Source organism: Phyllostomus discolor, chromosome 13 (assembly GCF_004126475.2).
Source record: "Phyllostomus discolor isolate MPI-MPIP mPhyDis1 chromosome 13, mPhyDis1.pri.v3, whole genome shotgun sequence".
NCBI lineage: Eukaryota > Metazoa > Chordata > Mammalia > Chiroptera > Phyllostomidae > Phyllostomus > Phyllostomus discolor.
This window is the reverse complement of record NC_040915.2, coordinates 10340982-10368198: the sequence shown is the minus strand read 5'-3', so window position 1 is coordinate 10368198 and position 27217 is coordinate 10340982. Positions and strand designations below refer to the sequence as shown.

General features: G+C 51.7%; 1 protein-coding gene across 3 annotated transcripts in view; it reads left to right on the top strand.

Annotated features, from left to right (window-relative positions):
- The window catches only part of SPOCK1 (SPARC (osteonectin), cwcv and kazal like domains proteoglycan 1), a 459872-nt gene that overhangs the window by 413808 nt on the left and 18847 nt on the right, over nt 1-27217 (top strand). For all 3 annotated transcript variants that reach the window (XM_028528572.2, XM_028528573.2, XM_028528570.2), the window contains one exon: nt 26286-26402. In XM_028528572.2, coding sequence (XP_028384373.1) covers nt 26286-26402 — 117 coding nt within the window. The remainder of the gene's footprint in view (nt 1-26285; nt 26403-27217) is intronic.

Sequence of the window (27217 nt, the reverse complement as noted above, 5' to 3'; positions counted from 1 at the left end):
TTTGGTTCTGTCACCGGCCAGCTCTAACCTCCCTGAACCTCAGTTTCCTCATCTGTGAAATGGGCTAATAGCCATCTCACGGTCCCCCTTGTGGCACTTCTTGATCATGTTTGGAATTTCCTCTTGACTGTTTGTCCTTGTGTTTGAGGACAGGAAACGGCGTTTGAATCGCCACCATGTGAATAGAGCAGTGCTTGGACTGGCGTAGACACCCGTGAAATACATGTTGATTCAATGTTGAATGAGCCGAAAGGGGTGATGGAGGCAGGGATGTTAGCGTGTAGCACATGCAGGAAGTCCTCACCCTCTGCAACTTTAAGCAAAATGATGTACAGTGACACCGAGTCCACCACAGGCTGATGGATACAAACCAGAGTTAAGTTTCTGTGGCATCTCCTCAATGTTACAACGAAATGACCCTGGATGGAATGATGCTGTTTTCTTTCCCACTTCTGCTGGGCTTGCTGTTAATGACAGGTCCCTCCCAGGGCTCTGTCTCACCTGTGCTGCCCCCAGGCGTGCCTCACCTGCACTATGGAGTGATTGACATCCTGATGTCAGTGACTACTCCATCTTTTCCTTTTCTCTGCCTGGCTTTCTGGTTCTCCCACTTCCCTTACATGCCAGGCAGCCTGCTTTCTAGAATCATTCTGTTCTGTAATAGGATGTTGGTTTCCATGACTAGGGTGTCCAAATGGTGGAGTCACCGAGGAGTAAGATAGCAGGCAGGGCATTTTCTCCCAGGATCTGCACGATACCTTAAACATTGCTATCGGTCTGAAGGTTGGTCCAAAGACCTAGTGACATTTCATTAATCACAGTGAAGTCCCAAGATTCCAGCTTTAAATCAATGGTGTGTTTAACAAGAAATGAGCAGTCAATTATAACCTTTTTCCAGTAAACTGATGCAATGTAGTGCTTGTGGAATTTATCTGCCTGGCAGCAGCGGCGGAACGTGGTTTTAATTACACCTGTCACCCTCAGCCACATTCCTTGTCTCGTGCCTGCCCTCTCAGGGTCTCGGAGCCCCTTCTGCTGGTTTTTGCTGCTCCAAATCCAAAGTTTGTTTTCTTGGCATTTAGGGAACTGCCTGACACTTGAATTTCAGAGAAAAGCTACCTTATTAGTGTATAGTGACTAACAGGAAGGAGACGCTGCAAGGCTGCATGTTGGACTAATGAAGTCTCCTGCAGACTTCCTTCAATAGCAGAGGATGCAAGCATTGGAGTTAGCAACTGCAATGACACCTGCTAGTTAGATCCAATTTCCTCACGTGACCTGCTGTGGTTACGTGCATTTTCCTGCCTGTATTTGCATTACTCTATGGAAGCATTTCCTGCTAAGACACTGAGTGTATTTGCGGGGAGCAACCTTGTAAAAGAGCCCCATCAGCCCGGCTTCCCTTGGCTTCTGCAGGAGCAGAAAGGGTGAAGGGAGGGGCGGACATCACTCAGGAGGACAAAGCATTGGCATCTGTCTCCTGTGTTAGACTGAGAGCATCGAACAGAACGTGCCCAGACACCGCCCTGTAAATGCAGGGGTGCCTTCCTCATTGTGCCTGCTCGCCCCCAGAGGCACGCTTTCATTCTTATTTCCTACAAGTTTCTTCTAGGCACCGTCTGGGATGTGAGTCACACTCTGCGTGTCAGGCCCAAGTTGTCTGATGCGGACTTTATGGAAGTACAGGAACTGTTAGCAGGTCACAGCCTGCCCTCAAGTCGATGCCTAGTGGCTGCTGAGTGGTGGCTACTGGGGCTTCTGTTCAAGGTGGCCCTGCAGAGGCACACGGTCCCCTGGCCAGATCCCCCTCCCTGGCGGTGGCTGGTGAGGAGTGAAGCTACCCTTCTCACGTTTTTACTGAGTCATACCCTTCGCTTTACCAAAGCCAGTCACTTCCCTCCAACTTGGTGACCAAGCGCTCTCAGTGCTTGTGAAGACTTTCTTTGCTGGATGGCAGAATGGGGTTCATGGGATTCCATCCTCACAATACCCTGTGTGGTGGATAGTGTCATTAATTCCACTCATCAGGTGAAGCAGTTGAGGCAGAGAGGGAGCATGCACCAGGACTGCAGGGACAGTGAGAGGCAGGGCTGAGATGTGCACTCAGGCGGCCAGGCTCCGGGGTCCATGCCCTCCGCAGCCCGGGGTGCGCCCTCCCAACTCGCCAGGCTCTGCTGCGTGTGAGCCACACCCAGGGTTAAGGGATGGAAGAAAAAACTCTGAGATAAAAATGGGACCGAGTGGCCCCTCGTGTGAGAGGCATGGACACAGTCAATGTGTTCTCAGCGGTGAGCAGTGACGGCCCCACCCGCAGCTGCCAGACGCCGCTCCCGGCAGTGACGTGGGATCCTCAGCTGGCCTCTGGTGTTTCCTGTGTCCAGCGTGCAGTGCAGTGACGGTGCGTTCCTTGCTGGAAAAACTTGGAGAGATAAGAAGTTGACATCAGTCCCCAGTTTTTCACTTGGGGAAACTGAGGCTCCCAGGGGTTCACCAGGAGTGCAGCTGGTTGGTGGCAAAGCTGCATTTTGTGGTCTGGGTTTCCGGCATCTGTTCAGCATTCTGTGTCGTCTTTCCGGCACTTGTTTTAAGGGAGCTTAACCTCACAGTTTGGTCCAGTTATCTGTGCCACTCAACACACCACCCCAGTCTTGGTGGCATAAAATGATAACAAATCATGTGTTGCTATCACTGTCCTGGCTCCTGGGGCTAACTGGGCTCATCTGGGTGGTGTGCCCGTGCACCTGTCAGAGGTTATGCTGGGTGGTGGCTGGGGCTGCAGCCACATGAAAGCCTGGCGTGTTCGACGCCGACGCTGGCCATCGGGTGTTCCTCGGCGGCGGGGGACTGGGGGCTGCTGGCTGGAACACCCACCCGCGATCTGTCTTGGGCTTCCTCAGGGCTTAGCAGCTGGATCCCAAGGGCAAATGTTTGGAGACAGAGGGCGTGAGACACTCCATCACATTTCGTGAGCTAGACTCAGAAGCGGCGGAGCATCACTGCTTCCACCCTCTGGAGGTGGGTGCGAAGCTCTGACTTCGGGGAGAGGAAACAGAGACCCCACCTCCCCCTGTGAGTTCCTTCAAGGCCATACAGCATAAGGAAGAACATGTTCTGGCCATTTTGGGGAATTTAATTTCCCACAGAGCCTTTTCTAAGACTTTTCCCTTCTAGAGCTAAAACTTCTGCTTCAAGCAAGCATCTTGACCAGCATTGACATCAGCTGTTTTCTCAGTGAGACAGTTTGGGTGTCAAAAGACACTGCAGCTAATTCCAGGGATGGCGAATAATTTGTGATATAACCGCATTCCCTGTTGGCATTTTCAGTTCACAGGGGGAGATGGTTTCCTCACGGTTACTGTCCCGTGGTGAAAAGGGCGAGGTCCAGACCTTCCTCAATGAACAAATACCTTTAACTAGCGTGCTTATTATTTTTAATGTTTTAGAGTTGTTTTTATCTAATGTAAAACGATCATGTCTGTCTGGGAAACACAGAAAAGCACGCACCAGTAACAGTACCGAGCACACCAGGGCGTCGGCCACAGGATGGCCTGGGTTGCCTCCGTGAGCTCGGGAGTTGCCGAGTGCCCTCCCCTCAGGGGCGACCCTCAGCCTGACTTCTTGTTTGTGGCGGCATTTGCTTTCTAGTTTGGTGCACCTTTGCGTCCTTTATGGTATTTTGTTTAGTTTTGCTTGTTTTAGAATAATTTTTTTATGTGGAATTACTCTCTGCTGTGTTCCAAAGGCTGATCAGTGATGCTGCATGTAGCTGGATTTCAGTCACACCCAGTGTTACATAGTATTTGACACTGCAAGCAATAACTTTCTACTGTTGGATGGACATTTCTTTTTCACTTTTTTTTAAAGATTTTATTTATTTATTTTTAGAGAGGGAAGGGAGGGAGAGAGGGTGGGGGGAGAGAGAGAGAGAGAGAGAGAAACATCAATGTGCGGTTGCTGGGGGTCGTGGCCTACAACCCAGACGTGTACCCTGACTGGGAATGGAACCTGCGACACTTTGGTTCGCAGCCCACACTCAATCCACTGAGCTACGCCAGCCAGGACTCTTTTTCCCTTTTTAAAAATCATCCACAGCCTTGGTGGTGTGGCTCAGTGGACTGAGTGCCAGCCTGCAAGCCAAAGAGTCACTGGTTCAATTCCCAGTAAGGGCACATGCCTGGGTTGCAGGCCAGGTCCCCAATAGGGGGTGCATGAGAGGTAACCACACATTGAGGTGTCTCTTCTTCTTTCTCTTTCCTTTCCCTTCTCTCCAAAAATAAATAAATAAAGTATTTTTAAATATAGATAAATAAATAAAGCCCTTAGCTCATTAACATTATCAACAATACTAATACTCACATTCTTATACATGTCTGCAGGCATGCACGGGCAGTGTCTTCCCAGGGCTGGGGCCTAGGAACGAAGTCGCTGGGGAATAACGAATGCTGGCCATCAGCGTGATCAGAAGAGCCTGGTTGCGCCCCACGGTGCCCGGTCTGTTTCCACAGTGCCGTCATGCGTGACCGCTCTGTCGTTCCAGGCCCCTGCCAACATTTCCCTTCTGTGGAGTTCTGAAATGTTCACCAGCCCAGTGCACATGCAAGAGTGTCAGCTTCTCTTACATTTGCTGGTCCCCCTGGTCTTCTCACTTATAAATTCCCGTGCACACCTTCCGTTGATTTTTGTATTGAGGTGTCTTTTTCTTACTCAGACAGGAGTTTTATTCTTCCGTGCCGAATGCTCGCCTTTGTCCTGTTCAGTGTCCCAGTATCCTTTTCCAGCTTCGGCGCTGCTACTTTTACTCTGTGGGGCCTTTCGTCACATAGGAGTTGTTAATTTAATATTGCCCAATTTTTTTCCCTTTTCCTATTATTTGCACTTTTAGGTCTTACTTAAAAAATTGTTCCCTACCTTGAGAGCATAAATACATTCTGTTATAGTTGGTTTTGAATGCTCTGTATACTGTTTTCTTTGACATTTAAGTGCACAACACACGGTGATTGACTTTTCGCATCGCTAAGTTGGCACGTGTCAAGAAAGACTGCCGTGGCGGCGACGTGAGCCTCTTCCACTGTGCTTCGACTCTTCTCAGCAGTTCTTATGCTTCCAGTGTTGGTATTTAAAATCTGATGTGAAAGTTCCTGTATTTCTGAGCATATACCAACATCATCTCTCTTAGTGAGAGCATGAGCCAGGTTTATCATTTTAACAACTCTTTTTGCATTCAACTTTTCTTTGCCTTTTAGACTTAGTCTATTAACAGCAAATAACTGGAGTTTTTCATTGTGTTACAATCTTTATCTTTTTTTAAAGATTTTATTTATTTTTAGAGAGAGGGGAAGGGAGGGAGAAAGACGGGGAGGGAATCATCAGTGTGTGGTTGCCTCTCATGTGGCCTCCACAGGGGATCTGGCCCGTAACCCAGGCATGAGCCTTGACTGGGAATCGAACTGGCAACTGTTTGGTTCGCAGCCCATGCTCAATCCATTGAGCCATGCCAGCCAAGGCACAATCTTCATCTTAACTAAAGCATTTGATCCGCATACATTTATGGCACTCCCACTCTCTTATTAATATTTCTGCTTTTTCTTTGTTTTGCCTTCTCCATGTTTCTTTTTGCTTCTCTTGGATTAATTTTTCTAATTTTACTTCCTTATTTTGTCCCTCAGTTTGAAGCTAGTCACTCCCCTGCTACTCCATTGGTGATTAATCCAGACATTTTGACAGGCTTCTTCGAACTCGGTCAGTGTCATTGCCGCCTCCCGTCTCACGCACTGCTGTGGTGTGTGTCTGAGTTCTCCGCTCCTTCTTTTACCTGCAAGACGTCGTTGTTCGATACAGTGACTGTGCGTTCAGTGTCGTCCGCAGGTTTGCTGCTTTCTGTGTCCGTCATCCCCTTTCCCTTGAGAAGTTCTGTCTGGAGCGCCTCCCTGCCTGGAAGTGTGCCCTTGGGAAACTCCCGGGAAGAGGGTCTGTGGGTGGCAAAGCACCTCGGCTGGTGTTTTCTCAGGGCGTCCGTTGTCCTTTTGTTCTGAGAGCAACCTTGGCAAATTGCAATTGTCGAAGATACAGAAAGAATTGCAGTGGTATTTCCCTGGCGCTGTCCATGGCAGGTGTAAAAAGAGTGAAAAACTTCCATGCCTGAGAGAAGGGGAGCGGTTTATGATACAGGTACATCCATATGACGTACCACACAACCATAAGTCACCGTGTTCTTAAAGAACACGATAGCATGGGGTCACGCACACACACAACACTGAGTAAAGGCAAGGACACACCCAACGCCCTGATACAGTGCACACACTCCCATGAACACCCAAAACAGTGACTGAGGAAAATGTAGCAAAAGCTTAAAATGTTTTGTTTCTCAAGTGTTGGAGTGCTAGGCAATTCTGACTTTCCTTTTTATACTTTTCAGTATTTTATAAGCTCCCTGCAAAAACCACCATAGCATTTATAAATAGAAATCAGATATTTCTATTTTAAATTACCGATAATCAGAATGATTTGCAGGAAGATTGGATCATTTTCTCTAATGTTCCCCCCACAATGTATGAATAGCAGTTATCTTTTTAATGTTAGCCAGTTTTACACATGTGCCTAGTATTTCACTGTTATTTTCATTTACAATTTTTTATTAGGATTGAAGTCTAACGGTTTTTGGGTGTCATTATTGGCCATCTGTATTTTTCCTTTCACTAGAGCATAGCCTTTGCCAATTTTTCAATTACATTCTTTATGGTCTCCTATTGATTTGAAATAACTCTTTATTTATGAAGAATATTGACCCTGCCTTTTCTCAAGTGTTTTCGAACTAGGCTTTTAAATATCATTTATAGTAACTTGTTTGTTTTTAGTATTTCATTTTAAAAATGATTCAGGTCTACATATTTTAAAAAAGGGAGGGAATAATTGTACATAGAGTAAAATATCCATTCAAAAAGATTCTAATATACATTTGGGAACTGAGGAGAGAGAAAGCACATAAAACACACCTCTGAAAGAAGCTGCAGGGGGAAAAACGAGGAGGAGAGGAGGCAGGGTATCCCTGTGGAGTTCTTAGCAGATGGGAGAGGATGGGTTGTTTGTCTCATCGGCTGCCCCTCGCTCTATGTGCAGGCCCATAGGGTGCATCTGTGTATTTACCAGGCCATCATCACACCTTTCTAAGTGTCATCATTACTCATGACCACAGACCACAATAAGGTATAGTTGAGAGAATTACAACTCTGTGCAAGATAAAGATTTCTGCAGCTTGCAGTAGGAATTATCCCAGTATTCCTCCACTTTCTCTGGTGGCCCAGAGGTGGGACCTGTGTCCACGTCTTCCCCTGTGTCCCTGAGTGGTCACCACTGTCAGTTACGAGTACTATGGAGTGACTCCTCTCTTCCAGGCCAGAGTGTCTTCACTTTGGCGCTACCGGCATTTTGGGTCAGATAATTCTTTGTGGTGGGAGCTGTCCTGTGCTCTGTAGGGTGTGAGCCACACACCGGGCCTCTGCCCACTAGATGCCGGTAGGACCGATGCAGTCGTGACAGCCAGAAGTGTCCAGGCTTTACCAGAATGTCCCCAGTAGGGCGAAGCTGGCCCTGGTTGAGAACTACTGTGCTGGGCTGAAGCGTGACACAGGGCAGTGCGCGCTAGAGGGTTCTTTCCTGGCCTGGGGGCCTGTGAGTTGGGCTGTGACTTGCAGAGGTTTCAGACTCAGCTTGTTTCGATGACAATTCGATGGGACTGTGGCTGGCTGACTGCAGGTGGCCCCTCCATAGTGTGGAGGCCATGGCGAGTCAGTCTTCCTTCCTTTTTTCCTCCCTTGTTCCCTCCCTCCCTCCCTCCCTTCCTTCCTTCCTTCCATCTATGAAGTTTGTTTTTCTTAATCCCTTTACCTTTTTCATCCAGCTCCCAAGTCCCCTCCCCTCTGACCACTGTCAGTCTGTCCTCTGTATCTATGAGACTGTTTCTATTTATGTTTTTATTTTGTTCATTAGGTTCCACATATAAGTGAGATCATATGGTATTTGTCTTTCTCTGACTGGCTTATTTCACTTAGCACAATAATGTCTATCCATGCTGTTGCAAGGGTAAGATTTCCTTCTTTTAAGGCTGAGTGGTGTTCCATAGTATTCCATTGTGTAAATGGACCGCAGATTTTTTTTATCTGCTTATCTGCTGATGGACATTGGCTGCTTCCAGATCTTGGCGGTTGTGAATGACGCTGCAGGGAGCACAGGGCGAACAGAGTTTTTCTAATCGGTGTTCCAGGTTTCTCTGGGTGTGTTCCCAGCAGTGGGGCACTGGGTCATGAGGCAGTTCCATTTTTAGTTTTTTGAGGAAACTCCATATGTTTTCCACAGTGGCTGCACCAGTCTGCATTCCCACCAACAGTGCACTAGGGTTCTCTTTCCTCCGCATCCTCACCAACACTTCTTGTTTGTTGATTTATTGATGACAGCCATTCTGACAGGTGTGAAGTGATACCTTATTGTGGCTTTAATTTGCATTTCTCTGATGATTAGTGACATTGAGCATCTTTTTGTATGTCTAGGGGCCATCTGTATGTCCTCTTTGGAGAAGTGTCTACTCAGGTCCTTTGCCCATTTTTTAATTGGATTGTGTGTGTCTGTGGTTTTTTCCTTTTTTTGGTGTTGAGTTATGTAAGTTCTTTATAAATTTTCATTATTAACCCCTTATCAGATGTATCATTGGCAAATATGTTCTCCCATTCAGTGGGCTGTCTTTTCATTTTGTTGGTGGTTTCCTTTGCTGTGCAAAACTTTTTAGTTTGATGTAGTCCCATTTGTTTATTTTTTTTTCTTCTGTTTCCCTTGCTCAAGTAGATATATCAGAAAAAATATTGTTAAGAGACATGTCAGAGATTTTACTGCCTATATTTTCTTCTAGGATTTTTATGGTTTTGAGTCATACATTTAAGTCTTTAATCCATTTTGAATTTATTCTTTTGTGTGGTGTAAGAAGGTGGCCTAGTTTCAGTTTTTTGCATGTAGCTGTCCAGATCTCCCAACACCATTTATTGAATAGTCTGTTTTTACCTCATTGTATGTTCTTGCCTCCTTGTTGCATATTAATTGACTATGAAGGCATGTTTTTTTTTCTGGGCTCTTTATTATATTCCATTGATCTGTGTGTCTATTTTTATGCCTGTATCAGGCTGTTTTGATTACTATGGCCTTGTAGCATAGTTTGATATTAGGTAGCATGATTCCTCCAACTTTGTTCTTTCTCAAGATTGCTGTGGCTATTCAGGGTCTTTCATGGTCCCATATAAGTTTTTGGAATATTTGTTCTAGGTCTGTGAAATGCACCATTGGTATCTTGATAGGAATTGTGTTGATTCTGTAGATTGCTGTGGGTAGTATGGACATTTTAATGATGTTAATTCTTCCTGTCCATGAACATGGCATGTGCTTCCACGTATTTGTATCTTCTTCAGTTTCTTTATTCAGTGTCTTATAATTTTCTGAGTACAGCTCTTCTATATCCTTCATTAGGTTAATTCCTAGGTTGTTGGGGGGGTTCGTGCAATGGTAAATGGGATTGCTTTCTTAGTTTCCCTTTCTGATAGTTCATTATTGGTGTATGAAAATGCAACTGATTTCTGGATGTTTATTTTGTATCCTGCTACTTTACTGAATTCATTTATCATCTATAGTAGTTTATTTGGTGGAATCTTTAGGGTTCTCTACGTATAGTATGTCATCTGAAAATAATGACTGTTTTACTTCTTTTCAGTTTGGATGCCTTTTATTTCTTCTTCTTGTCTGATTGCTGTGACTAGGACTTCCAGTACTACATTGAATAAGAGAGGTGAAAGCAGACATCCCTGTCTTGTTCCTGATTTTAAGGGAAACGTGTTTAGTTTTTGCCCATAGAGTAAGATGTTGGCTGTGGAATTGTCATATTTGGCCTTTATTATGTTGAAGTATGTTCCTGTGTTCCCACTTTGCTGAGCGTTTTTATCATAAATGGGTGCTGGATTTTATCAAATGCCTTTTCTGCATGTGTTGATATGGTCATGTGATTTTTATACTTCATTTTGTTTCTGTAGTGAATCACACTTATTGATTTGCAAATTCCATACCAGCCTTGCATCCCTGGGATGAATCCCACTTGAACACGGTGTGCAATCTTTTCCACGTATCGCCAGATCCAGGTTGCTAATATTTCATAAGTCTTTTGATGAGCGTAAACCTTCCAGGTTTTACTCACTTCCATTAACACTTCATTATTTCTTTCGTTGCCCTGACATATGCAGAGTCCTTCATTTATATTGTAGTAATTGGCACTGTTAATTGTTTTTACGCCAAGCCTTTAATCCACATGAACTTGTAGTGATGTGCATTATGAGGGGAGGCTTTGACTGTTTCCTATTATTATCTTTTAAAATAACAAAAGTAATGAGGCTATTGGTTGAATAATTCCATTGTGATCCATAAAATATCCACCAAGGTACAACTTTTACAGAGTCTTGATTCTGTCTAAAAACTCTTACAGTATCATTATGCATTTAAAAAAATTATTAGAGTGCAGCAGCTCCTTGCTGATTATTTTTCTACACACATACAGAGCCCTAGGTTTTGGGAGTAATAGATAATCCAGATTCTCATTTTCTTTTGTGACTTTTAAAGTCATTTAGATGTTTCCCTTGGAATTTGGCTCAGAAAAGAAACAAAAATGGCAGCCTCGGCCTCTCTTAATTGGTCACCAGCAGCAACTTTATATTAAGCCCCTAGCACATCATAAGTGAGACAAATATAGCACTGCCTGTCACTGCTAAGGTCTTTGTGGTTTAGCAGGGAGACATCACAAAACTGAAAATCCTAGGTGCTCCCTCCTCTGGTCCATGTCAACTAGTTCACTCCCCACCTCAGGGAGCTGAGGCCCTGTCCCCACGTGAGCAGAAGGCGGCCTTGAGAGCACCAATCACAGGCCCCACGTGAGCAGCAGGCGGCCTTGAGAGCACCAATCACAGGCCCCACCTGAGCAGCAGCAGACAGCCTTGAGAGCACCAATCACAGACCCCCTTACACAGAGCACAGGGGTAAGACTTTTCCTTTTCCCAGTCCTTGGTTCTTCCAGTCAGTGATGCCAACTTGTAGGACAGGAGAGGAGAAAGGTCTGGGCCACATGATTTTGGGCCTCGTGGACTTGCCAGGGTCCCTGCTCTGCCTCCGCCTTGGACATTTGCTCGGGGGGACAGCCCGACAGCATCCATAGGCAAAGGAACAAAATCAGTCACAGAGATTCTCGGCTGTAACAGGCCCGTTATGAACTTTAATGTGTATCCCCGCTCTCTGCCTCCATTTCCCCCCACACTGCCCATTTCAGCTTATGAAACCGTAATATCAAACCATGGATACTTTGGTGTTCTGTCTTCCGTTCACGTAGAAACATTTTATGTGTTATAGTATCTTTGTCATACTTTTTAAAATGGCTTCTCAGTTTTCAGACCTATTTGTGAACCACAATTCAATCCCTGTTGTTGGACATTTGCTTCTAGGTTTTGTTGTTGTTGGGTTAGGGTTGTCGGCATTGTGATGTACCAGTACAATGAAATCTTTGCAGCCGTCTCTGCTTGGTTGACTGAGTGTCATATAAAGTCTACTAAAGGGTCATAATTTCCCGTGTGTGTTCCTCATCCTGAGACAGAATCCTAATCAGAACCAGCTCTCAGGCCCTCCACACCGTGTCAGTAATCACCAGATTAACCATGTGGGCCTCCTGGGCAAGGGCTCAGGGCCTGGAGTCAGACAGCCTTGTGCAAACCCTGCTACTTAATATTTTGCTGCATTTGAGTAGGTGGCGTAACTTCTACAAACTTCAGTCTCCACAGCTATAAAATGGGAATGACAGGGCCTGCCTCAGAGTTGTGGGGGCTGACAGACCCATCACTCGGAACCATGTGTGCATCTGGGGTACAGCGTGTGTGTTGGGAGGGAGCTAGGGAGGAGAAACTGAACAGATTGGGCACCAGAGACCAGCGTGACTTCCGCATGCCCAAGCTGCTCATTCCCCAGCTCCTCATTCTCTGGCAAATGGAGAATTTTCTGGTGATGGGGGCAGCTTTCTGAGTGGTGAGAATGTGGGACACAGCAGGCAGATGTGGCTGTGGCCTGAATGTGCCTCCCAGCTCTACCGTGCAACAGCCTGACCCAGACACGTGACGTCACTTCCTCCTCGTTCACAGCCTGGGGACAGACAGGAGCACACCTTGTACCTCCTGGTGTGCAGCACAGTGACTCAGGAAGGTCACACCCATGTGCATTGCACCAGTTGTACAATAAGCCCTCAGAGGCAGCCGGGGAAAAAGTCACGTAACCTAACTTCTGTTTCCATGTCAGCCAGACAGACACAGTAATGATGGCTCCAACGAGCTCTCCCTGGGGTCAGTGAAGGCCAAGTGCGAGCAGCATGGCGTTTGGCAATAGTAGGCACTTCATATTTGGCAGCTCTTGGGACTCTGGGTCACTACTGGTGTTAGGACTGAGGACCGTGACACAGGCCAAGCTGTGCTGGTGCTGTCTGTCTGTCCCTCCTGGATCACGGCTGGCTGGTCAGCGGGGAGCTAGGCGCCCTGGGCTGCCGCGCCTGCAGACGAAGGAGCTGCCGCGACACCGGCCTGTCCAGGAGTGCCCAGTCCACAGCGCTGGCTGAAGGCGGCCCTCGGGGGAGCGGCACTTGTAATCACATTTCAGCCGATTTCTTGCTGGTGAGGTGCGAGAAGGGGCTAAGGCGACAGGTCTTAGTGGAGAAGGCCTGTAAGGGGGCGCAGCGATGCTCTAACTATTGCAATGTGTTTGGGCTCAAGGTGGACCCAGAATTCCCTGTCCAGGTCCAAGGAGAGAAACACAGGCTGGGAAGGTGAGGGTCACAGTGGAACTGAGTTTGCAATGATCAGGTCGCACCAGGAATTCAATCTCAGGGCATGTTGTGGGCTATAATTCTCTGAGCTCCTTGGAGACACCTCAGCACCACTTAAAACTGGCCCTGTTCAAATCCTGCTGAGCCCACCCCACGCTCCGCGTTGTAGACTGTTCTTTTCCACTCACATCCGAGCTCAGATATCCTCACAAAGCAATAATTCTGTGTTCCTTTCAGAATGACTCTATTGCAGTAAAGTTTCCTGGGGAGGCACCTTTGTTTTCTTCAACGCTCTGGAGTGTGAAGTCTACATAATTTGCTAAATGCATCGTGTTTACATATGCATAAGCCAGTTACCTCCAAATCACCGTCTCCTGCCTGCATCATTGGCTGAATGCTCACAGAAAATGAACCTTAATTTTCTAGAAGCAGCGTTCCATGGTTTCCAAATAAGCTCGCGGAGACAGAGATAAAGTAAATTACTTACTGGTAACTATCCAGACAGCAGTGGGAAGCGGTGCTGAGGCAAGCCAGGTGTGTGCACCCGTTCCGGCACCCCTCAATCACACTCTGCGGATGCAGAAACATGAAAATGAGACCTGAGGCGGCTGCCGGCGAAGGTCTGAGGTGTGAGCAGGTAGCTGGAGCCAATCAGTCAGCCCTGGGGCCCGACTTCAGCCTATGGAACCTGGAGCTCGGGGCTGCCAGGCTTTCTGGTAGTTTCCTGGGGTGGGGTCTCCGCATGGCGTCCGGCGTGGAAGAATTAGGCCATCCTGCCCCATAAGCACGTCAGCATGGGTGGAGTGAGGAACATGGACTGGAATCATTTGATCCTGGGTTAAATGCCACATTTGACATTTAAGTGGTATTTAAAATGGAGGCGAGAAAGGGCAAGGCCCCTAACCTGCCTAGGTGTTCTCAAATGTGAAGCACAGGAAACAGGACCAGCCTCCCACCCCAGGCTCCCCGAGGCTTCACGGAGGTGGCGTGCGTCTCCCTAGGTATCAGCTCCTTGGAGTCGGGTGAAATGTATTTCTCCTGCCTCTCCCCCGGCCCAAGATCAGTCTTGTCTTAGGGGGAGATTATCTGTCTCGGTGCTGGTTACAACTCACCCCTCAGTCCTCGGGGCATGTTCATTCTCGGGGCTTTTATTGTGTTTTCACTTAGCTCCAAGTGTTCATGTTACTTTCTTTGTGTCTCTGTATCAACACTGGCTTCTAACCAGCCACTCTGCCGGGAGCTGGGGGTAGGTGCCATGTGGCCGCTGCAGAATCCTTGTTGCGTGGGCTCTCAGGGTCCAGAGGCATGACAGGCTGTGTATAACTTAGCACAGACAAGTGGGACTGCATGCAGAGGGCCCTGGGACACCCCCCAGAGGGGCAGTCGAGTCTCCACCAGCAGGTGGCGAGAGGATCCCACAGATGAACACACTGAATGCTCTCCAGGGAAGAGCATTCTGGAAGAGCAGTCAGCTCAGGTCTTCCTGCCAACATCCCGCCGAGTCAGTGGAGGGCAGATGTTCTCCTTTTACAGAGGAGGAGAGGGGTCTGAGCCTGGGCCAGGGCTGGGTCCCGGGCATCTCTGCACCCCCAGGGTGTCTGACCCCGGGGGTGCTGGAGCAGGACTAGACCTGCCCAGGGCCGCAGGGCAGGTGGAGAACAGCACAGAGACTGCATTGACTTTGGGTTCGAGAGCAAGATAAAAAGTGTGTGGCATTAGAGCTGGTGGGTTGTGCAAACTGCCTGGAGCTACACAGCTGCCGGGGCTCTTGAGGTCCCGGCCCCAGAGGTCTTCCCACCTTGGGGGCATTGCCCTGCACCAAAAGTCATCACTCCTTCAATCATTTGTCGATTCATTCAACAAACCTCGACTGGCCACCCATGTTGTTTTGAGCCTCGAGACAGAGCTGAGGAGGCAAGTGAGTGAGTGAGACCCAGGGTCCCTACAGGGTCCCTACATTCAGGGAGCGTATGGTTGAGTGGGGACACAGACAAGGATGCACTTAAATTCGTGCATTCACATTACAACCAAAGCACACTGAAAGGCATGCGGGCATTCTTCCTCCCGTTCTTGTCCGCCATCCATTCTGCCTCCCCTTCCCGCACGACAGTGGCTGCCATTGCCAGCTTCCCGAGCGTCCTTGGAGAGGCTCACGATGCACACAGAAGCAAATGCGAGCACGGACTCTTGTCCCCTGCTCCCTCCTTTACAGGGGCAGTGGCACTCGACACGTTCTGCTTTGCACTTTGCTCCTTTTACTTAACATCTTGGAGCTCCTGGCACATCATGCAAGCAGCTGTGGAGTTTTCCAGTTGCTGCCAGCCATGTGCACACTGGTAGATTGTAATCACAAAGTGTGACTTTGGAGTCAGAATATCCAACAGTCTTTCTGAATTACTTACGTCTCTTGCAGTCTACATGGGGTTAGGTTTTTCTCTGTGACCCTGTCTGAAAATAAAATCTCACTCTGCAAACAGGTGAATTTTACCCAGTTAGACTTACTGATGCACACGTGTTTGGTCATATGTGTGGTGGGGGAGGGGTGTGGGGGTGTGTATGTGCGATTCTTCATGTTTGGGGAGGTTGTCACTTTAAACAGTGCTAAAAATAATACAATTCTCTCTTTTCCCTTCCCCTTTTTCCATTTCCCTTCCCTGTCTTCTGTCACTTAATAATAGTCCACATAACGACCCTCTTAGGGTTTACCTTTGTTCTATAAAATCTATCAGTTCTTCCACTAGGGGTTTGACTTGTCATCTTCGGACGCTGTTGTCTGACCCTCAGCTGCTGCACATGAGGCAGCTGGCCAGCTCACTCTCGTGGCATCTTCTTCCCTTCCCCTCCTTTTCATTTTTTGTGGTAGTTGTATCATTTCTTCCTTGTCAGACTATGAGGTATTTGCATTCTTATGTCACCTTAGTTGCTACCTTTGTTCATTCATAAATATGTGTGTTTCCCAGGCACCGCCATGGTTGGCTACAGCGAAGGGTACGTGGGAACCATATTCCCCGAGTCCCGATGTGTTCAAAGCTGGCAGCTCAGGAGGGTCTAGAAGCCTGGGTTCAACCTCTTTTCCTTGACTTCCTTATGGACGTTGCTCTGCTGGGTTCAGATTTTTAACATCGCTGTTCTGAAGTGCGAGGGCTGCCTTGCTTCTTTTTTTCTCTCCTAAGCTACGTGGCTCCTTTTCTACTACTCTGTCACTGTTTCTTTACTTTTAAAATTTAGTAACTTCCTTGGCATACATCTCAGTTTGGACCATTCCTAGCTAATGCTGTGCCTCCTCAGTGTTTTGAGTCAACTCTCCTTCCGCTCCAGGCACGGCTCGGTGAACCATGTGTTACGTGTGCGCCCGTCCAGTCGTTTGCCTTGGTTTCTTCGGAGACTGCAGTGCACACGTTCGGATTGCCCTTGCCCCTTCCCTGCAGCGTCACCTGCTCTCCCACCCCCTGTACCTCCTCCTTATTTCCCGTCCGCGTTGTGCACGCTTCTCACTTCTGGCATCTGCCTGTCTTCCTGAGTTTCCGCAGTGTCTGTTCTCTCCTGTGTTTTTTCTAGTGTGGCTTCGTTGCAATGATGATTGTGAGTTTTTGTTGATGGTAGGTTGTTGTTGGGTTTTTTTTTCCACCTCTCTTCTGGTGGGATGTAAATGCTCACAAGCCATGTCTCCCCTGGTGCCTGTGGGTCTCTTCTCTGAGTTGTCATGCGTTATTATTATCTCTTTTCAAAGGTGATTATTTCATTTTAATCTATGTTGTTATCATTGGTTCACATTTTCACCTTTTCCATTTTTCTGCTGAGTGTTCTGTGACAGGTTTTGCCGCTTTCCCCACAGTATTTTCCTTCCTACATGTGTACATACACTCACATGTATGTATGTCTTTATCAGTGTGCCAGCATCTTTAAGAAAACACCATTACTGGGAGAAGTTAGGCTTTACTGCCCCCCCATTCAAAAGGCATCCGTGGAGGTAGGGACGGAACCCGTCTGCATTGTTCACAGATGTCACAGCCCTCAAGCGCTTCGCTCCATTGTCACCGGGCCGGTGGCCTCCTGCCCCAACGGCTGCTCCGCTGTCCTTCTCCTCCGTTTCCAAGAACAGGTCAGGTCTGAGAGGGCGGCTCTTCCGGACGGGTCTCTCGGCATGGACGGCTCTAGGTTGATTCTCCCCAGCTAACGCTGTGCCTTCTCAACTTGTTGATTTAACTCTCAAATACAGTAGTGTTTCTAGAAATAGAAATAATAATAGTTACCATTTTGTCAGGCCCAAGACGGCCCCTCACGTCAGCTTTGCTCAGCCCGGTCTCCAGTGCCCTCACCGGCGAAGTCGTACTTTGGGGTGAGCTGTTGCTTCAGGGGGGACAACCCTGTCGGCGTTTTCTGAGATGGGCCGTCCCCGGCCACCTCACTCTTCTCCTGCTTCCCCGTTGGTTTTTCTCCCTGCGCAGCTTCGCTCGGTCTGTGCCCTCTCTCTTCCTGGTCCCTCAGTTCCTGCTGAGCGGGACATGTTGGCCCATCCGTCAGGAGGAGCCTGTGGCCCATCAGAAACATTTTTATTTATTTTTAACTTCTTATGCATTTGAACAATACATCAGAAGCCACCCATCCGGACAGTCATTCCATCCAGGTGGCTTCTGATGTATCGTTGAAATACAGCTGTCTTCCACAGGTTTTACTGAAAATGGAATTTGTGGGTTTTTTCTGTTTACATTGTTGATTATACAAGAAGGGGAAGACAGAAATTGCTAGCTATGTCCTTCTGCCTTGTTAGAGACTAGATGTCTAAACAGGCAGTTCTGGTCAAATACGCTAGTGTTTCTGGAAACAGAAACGACAGGAGCTGCTGTTTCATCCTGGAGTCAGTCACGAGGTGCTGAGTCCAGGGAACATCCCGGAAAGTGTGGGTGCCGTCCGAGGCTCCTGGGGCAGAGACAGCGTGAGAGAGTCTGGTGACCTGAGGGTTGAGAGGATGCCGAGTCCAGCCCTCCTTAGGTCCTGCTTTATGTATCCTGCTCCTACATCAGTTTGCCCTGCCTCCTCCTGGAAGCCTCCCCTGACTGTCGTCAGCCACTTGAGCTCACGCCTTAACGAAAGGCAAACTGACTTGCAGGCACTCAGTCTGCCTCTCTGCAGGGGCTTGTCCCTCCCCCCTCCACCCTGACTCTGCCCTCCACTGAGGCTGCACCCCACACCTCTCCCTGAAGCACCTCCCCTTGCTAATCTGAGGCTAGAAAAGCAGTTGTCACGGCTCCAGTTTAGTCTTTTAAGTTGAGGGCCTAATAAGGCTGATCGGCATGAACTATTTCAGTGACACTGCTGTTTTCTCTGCTTGTCTGTCCCAGGGCCCCTGCCTGGGAAACACAGGCAAAGCCAGAGTGGGCATTTCTAACCAGTATTTCACACACTCAATACTTTTACTTTTTTCCCTGGAGCGCGGATTTTATCAGACACTTTATGAGCTTGTTCCATCCTGCTAACCCCTGCTCTGGGTCACTCGGGGTCGGGGGTGTCGCTGTGAACACGCACACGCACACGCACGAACGCTGTGCCGGCTCCAGACGCCTGTCTCTCTCCAGACGAAGGGCCACCGTGGGAACCCAGGGAAACGCGAGCATCCGCTCAGGTCGGGGCACCGAGGGCGGTCTGAACGGGTCCAGGAGAGAGACTATGCTCCTTCGCGTGCAGGCCGCACCGCTCGCTAGTTCACTCACCTTCCCCCGAGCGCCTGCGCCCATACTGTGCCGCTCCCAAAGACGCATTTGAGGGGGCCTTCTCAGCAAGCCCCCGACTGAAGGGGCCCTACCTCCCTCGCTTGTGCCTGTTGTATGTGAACTGACGTGTTCTCTGAGGGTGAGAGAATGAGCACGCAGGCTGATGTCTGAGGCACTAAAGGTAAAAACCAGAGTCCCACAGAGCGACAATTTAAATTGCACACATGTAGCCTGGCTCAGACCTCTGTTCCATGGTCTCCATTAGGAATGGGACCCCCTTGTATGTGTCGTAAACACTCCCCCCACCCCCGACCCCTGGACGCCTCCATGTAGTGCCAGCACCCAAACCGCTCGTGGCTGGAGCTTGCTGCCCGTCAGCCTCTAGGGGCACTGCCACCCCTGGAGTTCCTCAGAGGGGAAGATGCTGGTGGACACTTGGGGCTCTTTGGAAGCTTAATCTTCACAATAAGTCCTCATCACAACCCCACGAGGTCGATGCTGTCCTTGTCCCCACTTTACAGATGAAAACTTGGAGGCTTGGAGAAGAGCAGTGACAAGTGCAAAAAGCAACCGCCTGCACACTGGGGAGCAGGCATTCAGACTGGCTGCCGGCTGCAGAGCCTGAGCTCCTGGCCGCAGTGCAGGCAGGCGGGGCAGCTGTGCCCAGGCGGGGGGCGCTGCACGCCGCAGGGCCTGGGACTGGGTGGGAGTGCAGGTGGAGCACCTGTGCAGATCAGTGAACTTCCCGCTAGGAGACAGGTTCACGTGTCAGTTGTGCCACTTCCTATCTGTAGACCTTGGAGAGGTCGCCCAACCTCTGATAAAGGACAGGGGAACCGTGTCTTGCTGGCTGGCTTCCAGTGGTTGTTTCACGTGAAGGCTGGGTCTCGAGTCTCACACTTTTCCATCTAGGAGGTCACTGTGCCACCCTGTGGCCCCCGCACAAGTGTCAGAGCCCAACCTGCAGCTGGTGAGCCCTGAGTGTGTAAGTCCCTTCTGTCCAGCACTGTTCCCCCCACCCCACCCATGTAAAGCTCTGAGCTAGTTCTGTTGTCGCCTCATTCTGCAGGGGAGGGGCTGGGGCTGGGAAACATCCCTCTTGGGTCTCAGGGAGGCTGGCGGAGCTGGCGCCCGAGCTCAGCCCTGTCTTCCTCTGGGGCCCAGTCACTCTCTGCTGCTGCCCCAGGATTCTTTTAAAGCAGCTGGATCCTGGGTGCTGCTCCTGCAAGTGTGCTGCTCGCTACGCGGATCCGCCCTCACCTGCTTGAGCTCCTGAGCTCCAGTTTGTAAGAGCCCACGTTGCTGAGAGGGTGGCGGCCTTCCTCCTTTTCTGTCTTTCAAGCTCCCAGGCAGGGAATGTGGCACCTGCCCCCGGCCCCCAGCCTCAGCAGCCCTGCACTCGTCCCCACCCCCGGGGCCCTTGCGGTGCGTGAGATGGTCCACAGCGTGAGGGTCCCCGCTGGGAGGAGGGGCCCACGGGTGCCCAAAGGCCTCCAGCAGCACGGGACGGCAGGAGGAAGAGGCTGCCCCTGGGCGAGGTGGTTCAGGAAGGCGTCTAGTGTTGGCTCAGTCCAGGCCCTGCCCAGCACCTGATCTCTGCCCGAAGGAGGCTTGGTGGGACCTTTCGCAGGAGACGTGAATGGCAAGCACTCTGATTGGCCGATCCAGCACCACTCCGAATGAGTAGTTAGCACAACAGCAGCGGGGCAGCTGGAGGAGGGGAAGGGCCAGCACCCGGTCTCCATGGCTGGGACCCTCCTGACCTGCTCCGGAGGGAACGCCAGTCTGGTTCAGCTCTTTAATTACCTTCTGAGGCACAAAAGGTTACATTAAATTCTGCTTATTTTCATGTTGGCTCTTGCCAAAGCCCCGAGCTAAGCATCGGAGAGGCCAGGGTGGGCGAGGGAGCGAGGCCTGTGTGACAGGTGTCACACGCGTCTCCTTGGGCTTTTCAGCTGAAGGAGGTACAGGAATACACCAGTAATTGGCTCCCTAGCAGAGGCCTACCCATACCGTGCAATGCCTGCGTGTCAGACTCGCCATTTCCAAACATCTGCAGTCGGGTTCAAATGCAGCCTCACCTAGGATTTGTAACACACACACACACACACACACACACACACACACACACACACACACACACACACCCCTCGGGCTTGCTCCCTCCCACTCTATTAGATGGAATGCTGCAGCTCCGGATAAAGCATTCCTGCGCTCTGTCCCCACCCCCACGTCTTGTACCGTCTCTGTGGATGGCTCCCTGGCCCTCCCTGTCTCTGTCCAGGCCTCCGAGGGCCTCGGGGAGTGTCACTCAGCCCCTGAAGCTGTCAGAGGCCAGCTCAGAGCCCCAGCTGTGGCCCTGGGGAGTGCTCTTCAAAGAAGCTGGGTTTCCTGGTCTGAAGCGACTGCCTCACTTGCTTGTCACTAGCCCTTGGACTTGCCTGAAGGAAGATGGAGGAGCTGGGGAGTTGGGGTGACGGGCCCGAGGGTGGCAGAGCCAGGCTGTGTGTACTCATTCAGCTGGGAAGCGACCCTCTCTGCTGACCAGTAGCTGGTGTCCAGGCTGGCTCACCTCCCCAGGAGCAAAAACCAATAGGTTAGAGCAGCCCCCTCCCTGCCCCAGACCCCTCAGCCGGGCTGCCTGGCCCTGCAGCAGCTTTCCTGCCCTGCAGCAGCAGCAGCAGCAGTGCGTCCTCCTTCCTCCCGCCCGCTGGGTCACTCAGGGTGTCCCCTGCGCTGCGGCTGCTCTGGGCACTCAGGTCCAGTCTGGCTTAATGCTCCTCACAGCTCCAGGCTTTGGCGGGGGTGAGGCGGGGGGTGTTCCAGGTGGAAAAGGCGGTCGTATTTTCTTCCCAGGGCTATTTACACGCCTTCCCCAGCACCGCCTGCCTGCGCCTTATTACACCTGCTCCCTGCACCTTGCTCCTGTTTCCCGGGCAGTGAGTGCCCACTGGGAGAGCCCCACGCCACCCGGTCCTCCTCTCCCTGCACCCTGCTGTCCTTGGGAGGGAGCTGCTTTTGCTCATTCTGGAGTCACATGCCATGGACCCCACCTTTCGCTAAGGACGTCCCTGTGGCTGCGCTGTGCTCTGGGAGCTAGAGGAAGGGCCGCCCGCGCCAGTGAGGGCAGGAGCCCTGCTTGCTGCCTGCTCGTCTGTCCTCTCTCGGCTGGCTGTCTCCCCTGCATCTGGGGCAGAAGCCCCTTCACACGTGAGGGCCTGAGGTTGTCATTTTCTCCAGCTCAGGGCACAGACCTAGTCCATTAACTGCCTCTGGATCCTGTAAGCCCAGCCCATGGAGGAAGACAGTCCAGCCACCAGGGCCAGCCCAGCGGCGTGACAGCCCGGGCCAGACCCGTCTCTGCCGCCCGATCACTGTGGGACTCAGGGAGTTTGGGACCAGTGTGTTTTTTTTGAATGCATGTGTTTTGAACAACTACTCTGTGTCCATCCCAATGGACAGTGAGTGCGGAGAGCCAGTGCGGGGGAGTCTGGCCAGCCCCTAAAGGTGGTTGATCTAAGCTTCATTACACCGTTCTGCAGGTGGCCAAATGGGAGTTTACAGACGGTGACAAGATGGTTATTGTGCTCAGTGAATAGCATCCAGAGCATTCTTCACACCCCGTCAGAGGCTGGGGGCGGGCTGGAGTGGGGCGCGCTTTGTGTGGTGTGACCCGGGCGGGAGACAGGTGTGGGTGAGCGGTCGGTCGCTGGGTGGCACACACAGTCCAGGGAGGGGACACTGAAGCCTCTGCAAAGGAAAGCTCCCCTAGGTGGGGGCTAGGGAGCTGTTGAAGAGGGCAGAGCTTTAAAGGAGAGGGCTGATGAGAAAGCGGCATTAGTGAGACAGAGGTGAGGTCCAGGGGAACAGGGTTTGGGAGGGACAGAGAGCACAGGCCAGAGGTGGCAGAGCCGCCTCAGGTGGGTCCTGAGGTTGCACCACGGAGTTTGGACCTGTCTGCAGAGTGGCTGGGAGCCTCGGAAGCAGCCCCGTGGGGGAGCGACATGACCAGATGCCCGTTTGGGACAGGTTGCTTTGGCTGCTGGACGGGGAAGGGGATTCGGGGAACAAGAACGGACTGGAGGCCACGGAGCTGGTGGGACAGGGGGTGGTGGTGACAGGGACTGTCCGTGGAGACAGCAAGAAGCAGGGGGTTTGTAGGGATCCGGGGCGGTCCCCAGGTGTCGGCCCCGAGGGCCACTCTCGGCGGCTGGAGGAAGCTGAGGTCGAGGGTCTGTGGGTCAGAGATGCGGCCCACACCCAGGCGGCCACGAGGAGGAGCCTGAGGCTGTGTGGGAAAGATGGGGAGTGACTCATATAGGAGGTGGACGTGAGACACTGAGGAACAGGCTGCTGGATGGGGTGACTGGGCAGATGAGTGCGAGTGAGACCAGGCCCGGGTGGGGGCAGGAGGGAACCTGACGGGAAGTGGGGGGCCCAGGAGGCCTGGCCTGCAGGGGGTCGGTCTGAACCAGATCCTCCCCCAGGGCAGCTCCGCCTCTGCTCCGAGGAGACCCTGCTTCTCTCAGCAGGAGGGGAGGAGAGGCCGTCACACACCCCTGCAGAAATCGCAGGGGTGGCCACCTCGGGGCAGAGAGCGAGCGTGGCAGGTGGACACGGTTTTATGGTTTTCTCCCCACAAAAGTTACTTCTCCCCAGGAAGGAACTGAGCATGTGGGATGAACCCCGTGGGCCCCCTTCCTGAGAGCACCCACCCTCAGTCCGCACCCACACCAGGCGCCATGGCAGGCACTTTAAAAGGCAAGCGTTTCCTCGCACTGCGCTGTGGCTGGAACCCCTCGTGTGGACAAACCGCTCTCCGCGGGCTGCTGTCCTCGCTTCCTTCTCGGGACGCGTCTGGCTCCAGGCAGACCGTGCCTGGCCTCTCCTCCCAGGGACTGTTCGGTTGGGGACAGCGTGAGGAGACAGGGCCCCGAAACGGAGCACAGGACGCGCCCAACTCCATCCTGGCTTTCAGGCCTCTCCCCACCCGAGCCATGAGCCACGGCGTCCTGCGTGCCCTCCCACTGGAAGCACAGACTCAGGGCTGAGGGCCCGGAGCGTGCTCGGGGAGCCCGGGGGACCCAGCGGTCTCCTGGACATGCAGACCGCCCGCTGCACACCTGCTGGGCGTCTTTCCGTGTGACGGACTGATCTACCCTGCAGGGCCACGTGGGGCTGCACCACCTCAGCAAGTCGCCGTGGCGGTGTCCTCGGCTTAGAGCACGTGTAGAACAGTTGGTGTACTCGGCCCTTGAGGAGATGCTGATGCTACGAGTGTTGCATTTTCAAACTCGGAATTGCCCACAGGGTCCGCATCCCATCCCCTCTGAACAGCAGACCACATCCTCTCCTGTTTGGTTCTGGGTCACATCCGAAAAGTCAGGGAAGTGGGTGCTATCTGCCCCAGAGTTTCTGCCTTGGGGCGAGCGAGCTGGTTACAGGGTTGGCCCGCACCCGAGGCAGGCCGGGCACCCGGGCAAAGCGGTGAGTCACGGTGTCAGGGAAAAAAAAACTCCTTCCCCTCCCACTTGCGCGCACAGCTGAGTGTGAGGTGCCGGCTCCCGGCTTGAGCAGGCTCGGCCGCCCTGGCCCCCTGCAAAGACTGAGGGGAAGGAGTGGAGACGCAGCCTGGGGTGTGAGGGTGTCTTGGTGAAAGGGGGAATCCCCAAAGGGAGAGCTCACTCTGCCAGCGCTGCCCAGGGCAGTGTCACCTGCGCCGGCCGCAGGGGGTCCCCACAATGTGTGCATGGCTGTGGCGCTCTGGGAGTGGGGTGGGTGTGACAGCGGGACTGGATTTCCGTTTTTATTGTAATTGACTTAAATGTACATAAAACGCACACCGCCACACTTGGTGAGTGGCGTCCGTCTCCACCTAGGTCCTATGTGGCCAAAGCCCACTTCATTCGGCCTCCTTTGTCCTACTGCTGTTCCGAGTGCCGCGGTGTGCCCCCTGGGAATGCTCAAAGTCAAGAACAACACTAGTAGTGTCAAGAAAAACCGCAGCTGCCACCTGCTGAATACCATCACTACATGCCATGTGCTTTGCTCAGCAATTTGCATACCTTGTCTAATTCATGTCACGTGATGATGTCCTGAGTTTACAGATGAGGGAACTGAGTCACTGAGTGGTTTGGCCACTGGTTTGGGTCACCAAGACGGTCCGTGGCACAGCGGGCTTCCTGCCGAGCGGCGTGGGCCCGGAGCTGCCAGATGCCGCCGCCCAGCAGGTCAGCTCCCGGCACCGTTTCCTGGCCGGGTCCTGTTCTGGCTGCCGAAAGCGAGGCCACTGACAGCTTGAGTCTCAGCAGTGCCACCCCGTCGCTCCATGCTCTGTGGGGTTTGGGTCTGGATCCTGGCTGGAGGAAAGCAGCAGGTGTGGGGGGCTGAGCTTGCAGGCTGCAGCCTGGGTCTGCTTGCCTCAGCTGGAGGGTGGGAGAGGTGCCAGGTTGTCAGAATGAGGAGAGGACCTGGACGATGTTATTTTGTTCTGGAGAGGCATCATCCTGCCCTTTGCGAGGCAAATAGGGGCCAACACCTCAAGTCAGCAAGAGCCCGCGCTGCCTGAAGGCTGGCCTGGAGCTTGGTCGCCTGTCAGCTCAGGGCCCATGTCTTCCAACAGAGAGCCCGGGCCGTCCCTGCACTGGGAGACTGTGGCTCTCACCTGCGTCCTGTGTGGGCAGCCCCAGGAGGGGCTCAGGACTGGGCTGTGTCATATCATTGTTTTTGCTTGGAAGCTGCAGGGTTCCCTTCTTTGCCCCTTCTTCCTCACTGGGATTCCGGCCCAGCAGGCCTCTAATTTCTGTCCCAGGTGCTCAAGGTCACTAACTCCATTGCTGGTTTTTCTGCGTCTCAGCAGCAGCTCACTGCCTGGGCCCTCTATCAAGATCCTCAGCACCTAGAATTAGGGCAAGAATCGGGGAGCTAGGGAACGTCAGCCCCTCCTCTGGTCCATGGTCACCCCTCTGGATTTCTTCCCTCAAGTCCTATCTCAGTGCTCCACGAGCCCTTCAGATAGCCTGAACCCCCCTACCCACCCAGACTTCCTTGTTCTCAGAAGGAGTGTTCCTTGGTCCCGGTCACCCTGTCCTACTTAAAACATGACCTGGATAGTCACTGGTGGGCTGCAGACAGAAAGCACTTCCATGGGAAGGCTCTGTGTGTCTGGGGGAAGTGAGGTCCGCCTGTGGAAAGGCAAACAAAATAACCCACATCCACAAACCCAAACCTTGAGCTAAAGCAAAATTGAGAGTCTGCTATTCCCAGGACCTTTCGGTGTCCTTGGCAGACTCTCCCTAAGCATTAATTGTTCCTGAGTGTTAATGTCTTGTTATGAGTCTAGTGGGCAATGTCATCTCCTCTGGCAGACTGCAAGAGCAGGCTCTGTCGGGTGAGCGGGAGGCCTCTGAGACGACCTCTGAGGCTGGGTCACAACGGTGAGCCCAGGACAGCTTGCTCTGCCAGCTCGGAGGCGGCCCAAGTCCAGTTCCGAACAACGTAGCCTGCCCCGGGAGTCGAGGCTCTCTGTCCTACCCCTTTGGGGCGGGTATCAGAGTGGGGGTAAGGAGTTGCACTGTGGCCCGAGGGGGAGGCGTGTTTGGGCAAGGCTTTGCTGATGGCACCCCACTGTGAGGGCGCAGAGCGAATGAGAGGAGAAAGCCCAGGGCTCATTGCGCCTCCCCTCTGCTTCCCCGCAGCCTGCACAGACAAGGAGCTGAGGAACCTCGCTTCCCGGCTGAAGGACTGGTTCGGAGCCCTCCACGAGGATGCCAACAGGGTCATCAAGCCCACCAGCCCCGACGCGGCCCAAGGCAGTAAGACCTTCGCGCTCTTGCTAATCTATTTCATTTTAAATGCCAGGTTCCTCGGGCATCAAACACTGTTGAGTCAGCACTAGCACGTGGGGTGAGCAAGGAGACACTACACTGAATACACCCACTAATAACAGTGTTTCATTTTAAGATTTCAGAAGTACTGACATATAGAAGAGGGGAGATGCCTTAGAATCGAGACAGCATAACAACGCACCCACACGCGTTTTGGGTCTGTGCCTGGGAGTCCGCGCCAGCCGAGGGCCGGCTGGGCCCCTGCGGGTTTTCCTGGGTGCAGTGGTCCGTGCCCCTACCCTCAGTGTTCAGAGGTCAACTGGACTTTTATAAGATTACCATATGTCTGGTAGAGGCCTTTTGGGGAATAAAATATATATATAAATATGTTCAAAAATCTATAAACCCACCATTAAAAATTTTTTAACTGATTTTAGAGTGAGGGAGGAAGGGAGGGAGTGAGGGAGGGGGAGGGAGACAGAGACAGAGACATCGGCTTGTTGCTCCACGCACCGGCTGATCCTTTACAGGTCCTGACCGGGGGTCGAGCCCGCAACCTCGGCGTGTCAGGGCAGCGCTGTAACCAACGGAGCCCCTGGCCAGGGCTCTAAACCCACCATTTAACACCTGTGAAGCATGCTGTGATACATACTTCTTTTCCCTCATCATATAGGAAAAAATGTGCGTGTGTATATCACACTTTGTGGACTGTGTTCTGACCCCCTTTCGTCATTTCAACAACATCCCGCGGCTGTCTTTCCACGCCCCAGAGCCACGCCCCAGAGTAGCGTCTTGCTTTGTAA